This window comes from Battus philenor, unplaced genomic scaffold (genome assembly GCF_028537555.1).
Source record: "Battus philenor isolate CCGP_79_NKW_IND1 unplaced genomic scaffold, ilBatPhil1.0.hap1 SCAF_22, whole genome shotgun sequence".
In the NCBI taxonomy this organism is placed as follows: domain Eukaryota; kingdom Metazoa; phylum Arthropoda; class Insecta; order Lepidoptera; family Papilionidae; genus Battus; species Battus philenor.
Genome location: NW_027181685.1, coordinates 10,582,048 through 10,594,569, shown reverse-complemented (window position 1 = coordinate 10,594,569; position 12,522 = coordinate 10,582,048). Strand labels below are relative to the sequence as shown.

Sequence of the window (12,522 nt, the reverse complement as noted above, 5' to 3'; positions counted from 1 at the left end):
TAGCGAGATGCGCTTGAGTGTTTTTGGGTGCTGAGAGAGTGTCTCAGAGAAGAAAGAATGACTTGTGTTTAGAAAATTCTGTGGCTAATTATATTGTACACCCGCAATTAAAAATTTCCAAAAGTCTCGTGTCGTATCAAATGGCACGTATTTGGGACAAAGTTTGTCATATCGTTCGAAAGAGCGAAATCAAAAGATTTCACCTGCTTTCCTCGAAACGCGGTGTCCATTGTGTTTGCGGTTCTTCTCTCCTCAAAACGTGCTCTCGCTGTATTACGATAGCTAAATTGCATTTATCTGCCTTAGGTTACGACTGCAAAACAAAAGTTATGTATTAATAATCGTACATTTAAATTTAGCTACATTTGCGTCCAATATTATAATTGTAATTATTATTGTAATAGAAAAAGTCTGTAGTTTTAAAATGCTGTTGTCTAATTCCTGTTAGACATTTAAAACAAACGTGTATAAACAATACGTGACGTTTGCGGAAATGACAACAGTAATGTGCAATTTGTCCCCCAAGCCTAGCGAATAGGTTTATAAAACAGAGATGTTTGATAAATTTATACATGTTGTTCGATTTATGTCGATTCAATTTTTGTTATAATTTAAATATACAAAAATATATTTATATTAAATTTACTGATTCTTTAAATAAATGTACGAAAAATAAATCACGATCATGTATACGTTGTTTTAAAAAAGTGAAGTTTTGCCACTTGGCTACGTAGATTTTAAATAAGGGCTTTCTCTTACTGGTCAATGTGAGGATGCAAAAAGATAAAGAATTACAATGACTCTATTTATCATCATCATTTCAGCTATAAGTCTTCCACTACTGGATATGTCAAGGAGTGGAGACCACGAATTGGCAAGCCCAGCGTTCGGCAACCCATAAGATGGACAAATGACCTTGTGAAAGTCGTCAGAAAACGCTGGATGCAAGCCGCTCCTAATCGGCGTTATTGAAAATCGATTGAGCAGACCATTGTCCAGAATTAGACTTCCTACGGCTTAAAAGAAAAAAAAGGTCCTCAAAATAATATAACCTCTTAGGATAAGTAGACCAATTTTTTATTTTAATTTCGTTAATTATGAAATTAAATAAAATTGGTATTAAAATCATCATTATTGTAATAGGCATTACGTGCACCTTTAAATAGTCAATTATTTTAAAATTGTAAGTTGTAATTTACCATCGTTTCGGAATGCTGATATGTTGAGAACAGTCGGCCAGAAACTCAACAGTTCTTTTTTTAAATGAAGTTTAATAATGATTGATGTGTACATTATTGTACCAACAATGACCGCGCTCTGTAGACGCGGGATTCTCGGAGTACCTTCACAGGTTTAAGCTCAACGAGTCCCTTGTGCTTCTGTGAGCCGGGGTGGACCAGACCGTGGTGCACCTGGTGGTGAACTGTCCCGCATTCGAAGAACTTTGATGCGATTCCGAGCTCCTGTTAGGAAAAATGATTAGTGAGTACAGTATCGCCTCACTAATAAATGACGATAAAGATAGGCCTGCGTTTCATAAATGTTGCAGGGCCTTATTTGAGGACGTGGTCAAAAGAAACGGTACCGAAAAATAAAACAATTCGGGTAAGCATGTAAAAACCGGAGAAAATGAAAACAAAAGTAAAAAAAATTGTGAAAAAAATATGAAGATAATTATAAATAAAAAAAATTAAATATGTAAACAATGTAATAAATTAAAATCTTGATAAAATGTGATAAAGATTATAAAATAATAAAAATAAACAGTATAGTATTAATAAAAGCAAAAGAAATAACTGTGATATATACAAAACATTATCTGTGATAATTGAGAAGCGAGGCGAAGGAAGAGAGACGAGGCATGAAAGGAATATATTTTGGAAAGTAATGTTAGAGAATTGTAATATAAATGATGATGGAAGAGATATCTTATTACGTATGATGGACGAGTATAACAATAAAAGATTACGTGAAAAAAAAAATGATAAAAAAGTAATGTCCTGTCTAAAACCAGATATGGGTGTACGAGTGGTCCACAATAACGAAGGCTTTTTAAAAAAATAAATTAAAAAAAAATAGATGTAGATGTAGCTAACTTTTTCAAGTATCAAGGATCCTTCGATTGATATTGACGATGGATGATATTGTTTTTTATGGTGTAAACGATTAGACTGTTTTTTAACATGCTATATTTCGAAAGTTTATAAACTAATTTCAAATAAAGCGATAAGATCGTCAAGTACCTTATAACCTACATTGATTACATGGTCAGAGGTTATAAGATAACCGATTAAACGTGCTCTTCTAACAGTTTAGAATATTTCTTTGTTTAAAATATGTATGCAGTAGTGATCGACATGAGAGAATTAATTATATTTGTGTTTTTTCTATTTGTTATAAATCGTGTGCAAAGTTTGAAAACACTTAATAATACAAAATCGAAAGAGGTTGATAAAGATGAAGGAAAAAGCAGTTTAGCTTTTGTGTTTGACACAACTGGCTCTATGTATAATGACCTTAGGCAGTTGCGTGAGGGCGCGGAAATGATTTTAAAAACAGCTTTGGATGAAAGTAATATCATTGCAGACTTTGTTTTCGTTCCTTTCCATGATCCCAGTAAGTAATAATATTATGGTTCGTTTAAAGAAAATTTTATTTAATTTGTTGAATTTTTATTAAACTGGATATTTAGTAGTATCAATTTTTAAAATTAATAATGTAGAAAATCGATTGTGTACATCTTTTGGTACACTTTTTTAATTTCTATAATTCATTGTAAGAGTGTGAGTGAAAAAGTTGTGAATGTAAGTAAAAAACTAGTTTCCTTAAGTAATATACTGGAATTTAGTTATTTAAAAATTGTGTATTACGTACTGATTCAATATATATTTGTATTGATCTATAATGGATATGTGTTGTTTAGGACTAATATGAAACAGCTTTTTACTAAAAATATATTTATTATTAGTAATCTTCTAATACACGAAATATGTTTAAATAATCAAAGTTATGTTAAAGTAGTTGATGAATATAGCTTCTCATCATAATTAAACTAATTAAATCTTTATGTAAATACATATTTATACCTAAAATTGGATCTGGTTATATTTAAAAAAAAATCAAATCAGAAACAGAAGACGGTATACAGACAACTTAACTTTCGCACATGCACATTTTAAAATCTATATTATGTAATAGGACACTAAAATAAAAGTTCACCCAATAAAAATCGTCAGCCAATCATAAGTTGAGAAGCATTGTAAAGCGCTCTCTTTCGCCCGATGCATATAAAGAATTATATTTCTGCGGAATTCCCCGTTTTGATTCGCCGCACACGATGACGTAATAAAGCTCACATGTATATTTTATGACAAAATGTGAACCGTTTACAATAAATGAATTAGAGACTTTGAAGTCGAAACTTAGGTATAGCCAGTTTTTCTGAGTGCCTTGTATATACACATTGTACGTCCCCTATTTTTTTAATTTATTGTAATTATCGTTGCTTTGTTTAGATTTGAAAAACGAAGGTGTTGAAAAACATTTTTAAACTTAGCCCTAAATGTCTTCATAGCTTACTTTACTTATTCTAAATCATCATCACCTTCAAGTGAGTCGATAGACGTCCACTGTTAGGCATTGGCTAACCTCAAAGATCGCGACGGTTACCGGTTTACCGGCAATCTTGACCATGTCATCCATCCACGAACCTTTTGGCCTCAACAGCCATCGATCGCAAGAGTGATGTGCTGTATCTGTGCAAACTTCAGACTAGTAATTCTTCGAGCTATATCGGTGACTTTAATTTTTCTGCGGATCTCATAGTTTCTGACTCGCTTTCGCAGATCTTAAGACTCGGAGTCATAAGTCATCAACGGCAACACACTGGTGAAAGTCCTTCGTCTTTATGTATACATATAAATACATGCTTTTAAACACAGCTTTTCATTCATATTTATTTATATTCCTCTTCCTTCAGGAACCAATTTTGTGCGAAAGTTGGTGGTATTGTAAGGACAAAGTCAAACAATTATGCTATGTTTACTTTGAGATTTTTACTATTTTGGTCTACTAACAAAACTATATATGTGTATATTAATTAGTATATATTAATATCGCTAACTTTTATTTAGTTGTTTTATTTTGCAAACTTAATATTGGTTATGTAATATTAATAAAATTATTCTGTAACAAAAATATATGATAAATAACGATTGAAGATACAGAGAAAAACTTCAATTAGTTTGTGATATCATCGCCATCTCTTTAGCCGTAGGAATAAGAGTTTCAACGTCTTCCGACAACTTTAACAAGGTGGACAAATAACCTTCTAGGATCTATCTTTGATATTAATCATAGCTATTAAATTTCACAGACTTTACATGACTTCATTTCATCATCACGATTTCTGCTTTACGACGCCCACTGCTAGGCCTCTTCCACAGATTTCCAGTAAGACCGATTGGAAGCGGTCTGCATCCAGTGTTTCAAGTTCGACCTTTACAAGTCACTTGATCACGTTGTGGTCTCCACTTTAGAAACTTAAGGCCCCAGCGGCCTTCTGTTCTGTGTGCTATGTGGTTAAGATACGTTTCTCCCTAAATAACTGTGTTAACTCATATTTTGCTAATTGTTATAATTAAATAAATAAATACTAAATCACTTCTCTTAGCTATCGGCCCGGTTACCGTAACGAAGAACAAAGAAGTGTTCAAATCTGCACTCAACAAGGTGAAGGTGCGTGGAGGTGGTGACTGTCCGGAGAAGTCGCTGGGCGGCATCCACTTGGCTCTCGCAGTCAGCAAGCCACAGTCCTTTGTTTACGTCTTCACGGACGCCACGGCATCCGATCATAAGCTCGTTGGCAAAGTGTTGGATTCCGTCCAAAGGAAACAGAGTCAGGTAAGTTTAAATTTTTTTATTATTATTGTTTGATTATTTATTTAAAAACTTAATAGAGTATCTTTTTTTATTTGACTGCGCTATTAAAGTCGTGAAGCTTATAAGAAGCAAATATCACCTAATGTACTAAGTCGATATCCTTACAGACATATTGACAGATGTTATAGGCCTGAATAAAAAAATATACTGGTATAAGATACCAGAATGATATAAATTAAATTGTGATCGAAAAATTCTGACAGATGCAGCTATTAAACAGTAAAATAAATTGGTAACGCGTGAACTGTCAAATATACGAAGTTCAAATCTAACTGTCAAACTTTCAGAGTTCATAGCGAACTCTCGGATGAAAAAAATTTCAACAATAATTATATTTTTTCTAGCTTGTGTGTAATTTTTATGTTTTTTTTTCTATAATTACCCTACAGAAAGTATAAAAAAGTGTAGGATGCGTTTTTAGTTATTTTAAAGTTTAACTCAATTGGGACTCTCTCGTTTAAGAGACAAATGTAGTTGTCGGTGGGGGCTTAGAGACAGCTGTTCTGTATCTGGCTGGACTCGATTACCAGTCCGATTTGGCCCTACGTACTGTGAACATTACGCACAGATTAAATACTTCAACGTGTCTCTTGTGTCTCATATTGTTCTGTGTAGATTTATTTATAAAACCAATCATAATATTACAAAACTTATTTAAAAAAGATGAATAAACTCGTCAAAGTCATTCTCAAGTTATGGGGTGGCTAAAGAAAATAGAGAATACATTTTTTTTATTTAGGTACACCTGCAATATATATATATATTTAAATATAATTCAAGTTGCCGTATGTATAATATTTCTGTTATGTGTTCTTTTATAGGTGAGACAGTTTAAAGTTTGTTATATTTTTTTTTAATATACCAAGACTAAAGTGATCGCACATAAGATTACACATCTGGTTTAATAGCAGTGGCCAGTACGACGAAGCGTTCCCACGTGAACGCTATTTAATATATTATATAAGATATTGTTCGTCTTCAGGTGGTGTTCGTGCTAACTGGTCACTGCAATGACCTGAATAAACCGACGTATAAGGTATACCAGCAGATTGCAACAGCCAGCTCTGGACAGGTGTTCAACTTAAACAAGACCAATGTGCACAATGTTCGTATCTTTTTTATTTTACTTTAAGTCGCTTCGCTGCTCGCCTTATCATTATGTTAAGGCATATGATTTTTATGTTTTCCTGTTACATTGCCAAAAAAGGTTATAAAACCTTTTTTTCAATGGATAATTCAATAGTCGGATCAGATTCGAACCTCGTTCGATAACACAATACCCAAAGCAATAGACATCGCCGAAGACCGGTACAGATGACGTAACATAGGTTGTGACAAACATTCCATAAATTTATCACGATCCTCAGTAGCGAGGAATACGACACGAGGAGGAGAAAGAGTTCCTACTGCCTAAAATATCTTCGGGAATCGCCTTAACTTACAGTAATTGGTCCAAGGTCTGTCCAAGTACTGATGTCTTTCCAGACTGTACTTTTACACGACCCACTGTAAACTTTTCCTTACAAGGTTTTCAACTGTAAAAATCTAAATTTCACAACTACTTATAAGCAAATACGAAATGCAAACGGTACAAATCAAAATTAAATATAAGGTAAAAAATGGGTAGTAAATATGATTGGCGAAAGAATTTCACGGTAATATACTACTCAAAACAAAATAGGGTCCACCATCTTTTTGCCCCTTAATTTATGATGTTGAATTAGGGTTTTACACATTAAGTAAACACAAAATAACGTTTGAATTGTTTAATTTTATCGCAATACACTCAAATACACATTTTTAGAGAAAATGAGCACTAAGTAGACTGTCAATAAAAAAATTTATAGTCACTGTTTGTTTTTTATAAACTTGCCGGGAGCTTTTCTTTAGTATCGAGTAGGACCTCCTTTGCTCCGTATGCACTCTCTGAGCCTATCTGGAACATTCTCAATTATTTATATACGAAACAGAAATGGGACGGTCTGAAAGATCTGGATCGGTAACTACGGTTGCAACGACAGCGTACGACATCCACCAACAAGGCGACCCTGCCTGATATAAGTCTCCCCCAGAGATATCCAATAGGACCGGTGGGAAACGTGAACCGAAATCCAGTATTTTCCGACGAAGTTATCAAGATCGTCTGTCTATCTTTTAGACGGACATCCTGTGCTGCAGATCTACACTACAAAACCGTAAGCCGCTATGTGGTCTGCTCACTACCATTTCATCCGCTGAGCTATTTCAGTTATTATTTTTATTTATTTAATATTCTTTATTGTACACACTATTATACGTTTAAATAGTTTTGTAATAATAAACAAAAATTTACAATGGACGGTCTTATCATACAAGGCAATCTCTTACAGACGACCATAGTATAGAAATGGTTGAAGTATAAATAATGGTATAAACATACATATTTACAAACATAAATATACATACATATGTATATAACATATATAAATATATAAATTAGTTATAATACATATTATAAATATAATACAATTATAAATATAAACATCCAAATAGAAGAAAAAGTATTTAATTAACGGATTAATATTTACAGGTCTAGTAAATAGTTCTTAAACATTTTTTTTAAATATGTGATTTAGCACGAATTATATTCAGCGGTAAATCATTCCACAATCGAACGACTCGTGTGGTAAAAGATTTGGCTATAAATGAAGAATTATCATTCAACTATTATTCGTATACTCGTATATTTAGTCATTGACTATCTTAACCAGGTGCTGGAGTTTGTGAAGAGTTCTATAAGAGGCAGAAGTGTTAACCTGGGCTCCGCAGTACACCCCGCAGGGTACAACTACACACAAGAGGTTAGTTTTCTTATTTTTATTTTATAAATTTACACAGACAAGTCTGAGGTGGAAAAAACAATTTTGGATACATCTAACTCGAAGTGTGTTGCATTTATTCGTTATATGTAATAATCTTTCAATTATTTTGCTATCACATTGCTTTGAGGGGTGGTGGTCAGTACAGGCCCCTCTTCCCGTAATAGATAATTCGATGTAAAGAAAAACACTTGCCGGATGGTTAACTTATAATATAATATCACAGAACAAGAAATCTGGATCTGAGTTACAAGTATTTCCTTTGTTGAACAGCGGTTGAAGGGACACGTCCGCTCGGTAGCGCGGCGCGTCAGAGAGAGAGCGAGTTGTACAGAGTGTAAGAAGGGGCATGCAAAAACAGATGTGTTCATAGATAATAAATTTGGGTGCGTTCTAATGAACGCCACAGCTTCTTTAACATACTGATTTTTAACAGGGTCCCCGTCAGGCTACACGCGCCATATTAATGCATACAACAATCAGTTATAAAGGTCCATAAATAGTAATAATATACAAAACTAGTCTTTGAATTGTTATCAAATACTACGGTTGTAAATAGTTAGATTCTATATAAAAAATATTACGAAGCAGAAAATTGGCGACACTGAATTTTGGAAAAAAAATTAGATGTCCATGTTACAGAATTGCAAGAAGATAAAAAAACACACACAAAATCTAAAGTCAATCAAGGGAAATGTCTCTGAAGTTCGAAAGTACTAAAAACATATGTTATGTGGAGTAAGGCAGTTATTCTAGTATACATTTGTATTAGATTCCCGTAGACAGCAGTTTGGCCGAGGTGACGGTGTCGGTATCCGGGGCAAAGCCCAAGATTAAGGTGGTGAACCCCAGCGGTGATGAGCTGATGGGACCGCCAAAGCTGATCACAACGTTGGACTTGTCCGAAATTATGGTATGTAACTTTTTCACGATATATAATTATTTAATTATAGATTTAAATAAGAAAGAATGATTACGGACAAATTTCCTAGTTAATATGTATTACAAATGGTTTGAAATGGCAAAAAACATTTGCTAGTAGAATTAACCATAGAATTTTGTAAACTATACGTAAAACGGTTTTTCTGACAGGAGCAAAATCAAGTAAACGTAATTTTGTGACTCTAAAAAGTATTTTATGCTTGAAGCATTTATTAGTCGTTACACCCCAGCGCCATCTAGTAAGCGCGCGTTGAAAATAGAATAGCTAAAATGTAATCATATGTTTTTAAATATTATGACAATGATAAATAATTGGTTTTGTTAAAAAAATCGATTTTCATACTAACTTTATCTATTTATGTGATGATAGACGTGTTAAGTAAATGACATAGGTCTGCGGATTGGCAAGTTGTAATGGCAATGGACATGCCACATAGCGAGAAAAAGGGATAGCTGTAGGAACCTTTAGGTTCTATATTGGTAACCATAGTACGACAAGGGCTGCGTAGATCATCCACCCACGAGGTAGACAGACAGCACAGAAAACAACATATTGTGATAAATATAACATCTGTGATAGAAATAAATATTAAATCGTTCAAATAAGAAATATTGTCATAACCTGTGATAAAAACCCTGCACTGTGATAATTAAAGAGAGGAATGTAAGATCTTGTGGTGTATGATAGAAGATGAATGAATGATAATATGAAGATGGATACATAAGAATGACAATAAAAAGAAATGTGAAGAAATTATTAAAGACAAAAAAGGTTGTACTAGGCTTTATATGTATAGATGAACGGCTAGACTGATTATAATTTTCTTATTGATGAATAATATATTTTAATACAATGAGTTCAATTTCATGATCGCATTCCTAGATCGTGAAGGTTCTAGAACCAGAAGCTGGTAACTGGACGATAACTGTTGGCAGCGAGAAAGATTATTCAGTGAAGGTTTCTGGTCTTTCAAACCTCACCTTCGACCACGGCTTCTCCGTAGAGAAGTCCAACTCCATGGACGAGGCTAGCTATAGACCGTTACAAGGTTTGTGTTTTGATATTTTTATTATCTAGAAACTAATTTGCTTGAAGAATAGGAGTTGCCACAATTGAGCAACATATGTTATTACTTAATTGGAAACACCCGTTTTTAATGAGCGGCCGCCCGCTTTCTAACCGCGAACAGCGTGGGCAAACCGTGGTTGGATCCGGATCCCTCTTCGGCTCGCCTGTGGTCCACGCTGCCGTCCCAACCCGCAAGCACACTCCAGCAACAAACTCCGTCAAAGCTCTACCGTGAAGAGCCTTAACAACGTGCGAGCGTCCCCGAGCAACTGGTAGGCGCAACCACCAGCGTTTAGTTTCTAGTTTTAAATCTAGTTCATGGAACCTTCCGCTCCGTGAACTCAGTACCGATGAAGCTGTAAAAGCCTTAGGGCTAACAGCATTAACATCTTCAGAAACAATACAATACTTAATTGATTACCCGCGAGTCCAACGCCACATTTAAAGTGAAGAGAGTAATCGTTGACAGACGACTAACTTCTCATAAAGTCTTATGTGGAATAGGATAATAATGAATTATTATATCCAGGTACTTACAATCACATGCTGATTGAGATAACGCCCAGCGATGCGCCGGTTGAGATCACATATGCAGAGATATTGACCACGGATGGGAAAATGATGTATGAAGTTCCTGTTAAGGCAGTTGAAGGCACCAAAAACAGATATTTGGCAAACGCCTTCGTCCCACCGGATGACTTCTTCTATATCGCCGTAAGTATATATTGCATCATATACAGGATGATTGGTTATATCTATAAAAACTTTAAATGGAAGAATGTATTGCTCTTTTGCTATCAATTATTATTTAGTAAACCCTATGAATAAATCAATGGTTTAAGAATAAATAAATAACGAAATGATAAAATAGTAAGAAAAAACGTTATCAAAATTCGGATTACTACATACTGTAATAAATTTAATTATTTATAACTATCTTTCCCTGTAGACTACATACTAAGTTATCGTTCTGTCGCATTCTCGTTGAAAAATAAATTAACGTTACGTATGTCACAGTGATCACCTTATTTATGATGATTGGATATAGGAGTTAAAGGTGTAAAGCATTTGATGACTAATATCATGAACCCAATCACCGTTTTTATTAAACAGAATTCTTGTTTTTCTTGGTCATATCAGACTTGGCGCAGTTTGTACCGATTTCATTTCTTTCATTTTTATGTTAGACCCTCTCTTCACCCTACCATCTGTAAATCGCGGAATCTGCAAATGCCATTTAGGCACCAATTACAGTTCGGTCCTTAAAAAAGTAGAATAATGAATGGGTATTTTGTAAAATTTCGTTATGAAAATTAATGCATTTCATAAATATGTTCCAGATCAACGGTCGCGATGAACGCGGACAGGAGTTCAGAAGGGTGGGTCCAACAGCTGTCCAGGCGAAACCTCCAGGTACTGTATATCTAGGTCTCTTTTTTGGAGACGTATGTATATGCTAGGGGTGACCAAGCTCTTTGATAGTTTGAGAAATTTTTGAAACTTTAAAATTTTTGACAGGCTTCAATTAAATAAGCATTTAAAAGGAATGCAAAAAGGCTGTTAATTTTTTTTTAAAATATGTGTACTTGTTGCCAGTAATTTACAAGAAAACATTAATTTAAATTAACAAAACACTTAGATCTGTAATCTAATACAATAAGACAATAAAACATAAAGAGATTAATAAAAGGAATAGATACAATAAATAGACTAAAGAAACATTATACAACCATTTACGTACATTTAATTTAGTAATGATTGAAAATAATATATCGATTAATTTTCAGACGTACCGTATTTGACTGCACCGGCGAAGGTATGTAATACCTAAATGTTGGATCATTTATAACACAATTCTATTATAGCGATAAAGTAAATCGACGCCATTGTCTGCTGTAATGTAATATAATTGTTTTAAATTAATTGAAATTGACAGATATGAGCGTATAGAAATAACTATATAATCATTTTATTATACTGTAATGATAATAAATGTATGTTTAGTGATGGGAGATGAACTACCAGCCTTGCATGTATATGCTCCTTAAGATCAACCCAATGCTATGACAGCAGTCATATCACTGACGACGTCCAAATTCAAATCGGCGTTCGAATTTCAAACGCTCAAAATATGCACATAAAAGGTTCACAACCTCTGTTATACAGTGACGATTGTATTACCTAATTTTGGTTATTCTTGTATTATGTCTACCATAGTAGTTTTGTGAAAATCACTCTAGGTAGAGGCCCTATCCCACGAGCGAGTTGTTCTCAAATGCACTGTGGAGAGCTTGGTTCCTGTCACAGCCAAGTGGAGCAGCGATTCCTCCAAATTGGAGAGAGAAATTTCCAGTCTGTGAGTGTTTTATTTAAATATGCATCTTAATAACAATATATGATAAAAAGGTAAATGTTTCCTAATTATACTGGGTGAAAATTTTCTCTAATAACTATAAAAATCACTTTAGCAATACATTTACTTTTATACAGAGAATAGAAACCGTATTTAACTTAAACTGCACATTAAATAACTAGTCAATTAATAATAGGAAAAATAGAATAAGAAAAGTGTAGTAATGTATTAAGAAAGCACAACCCAAAAAAAACTGTGATAAAAAAATAGAATCAGTCAATAATAAAATAAAGAATATAAAAAAATGTACCTACCTAAGAGTAATAAGATGATGGAAGGAAGGCGATGGAAGCAAGAAG

The 12,522-nt window shown here is 33.8% G+C and overlaps 1 protein-coding gene across 1 annotated transcript in view; it reads left to right on the top strand.

Annotated features, from left to right (window-relative positions):
* Positions 1–2,357: 2,357 nt before the first annotated feature.
* The window catches only part of LOC137923613 (hemicentin-1-like), a 45,670-nt gene continuing 35,505 nt past the window's right edge, over positions 2,358–12,522 (top strand). The window contains exons 1-10 of the mRNA XM_068766831.1: positions 2,358–2,616; positions 4,673–4,902; positions 5,924–6,046; positions 7,692–7,781; positions 8,572–8,712; positions 9,625–9,790; positions 10,340–10,524; positions 11,151–11,223; positions 11,598–11,626; positions 12,051–12,166. Coding sequence (XP_068622932.1) covers positions 2,358–2,616; positions 4,673–4,902; positions 5,924–6,046; positions 7,692–7,781; positions 8,572–8,712; positions 9,625–9,790; positions 10,340–10,524; positions 11,151–11,223; positions 11,598–11,626; positions 12,051–12,166 — 1,412 coding nt within the window. The remainder of the gene's footprint in view (positions 2,617–4,672; positions 4,903–5,923; positions 6,047–7,691; positions 7,782–8,571; positions 8,713–9,624; positions 9,791–10,339; positions 10,525–11,150; positions 11,224–11,597; positions 11,627–12,050; positions 12,167–12,522) is intronic.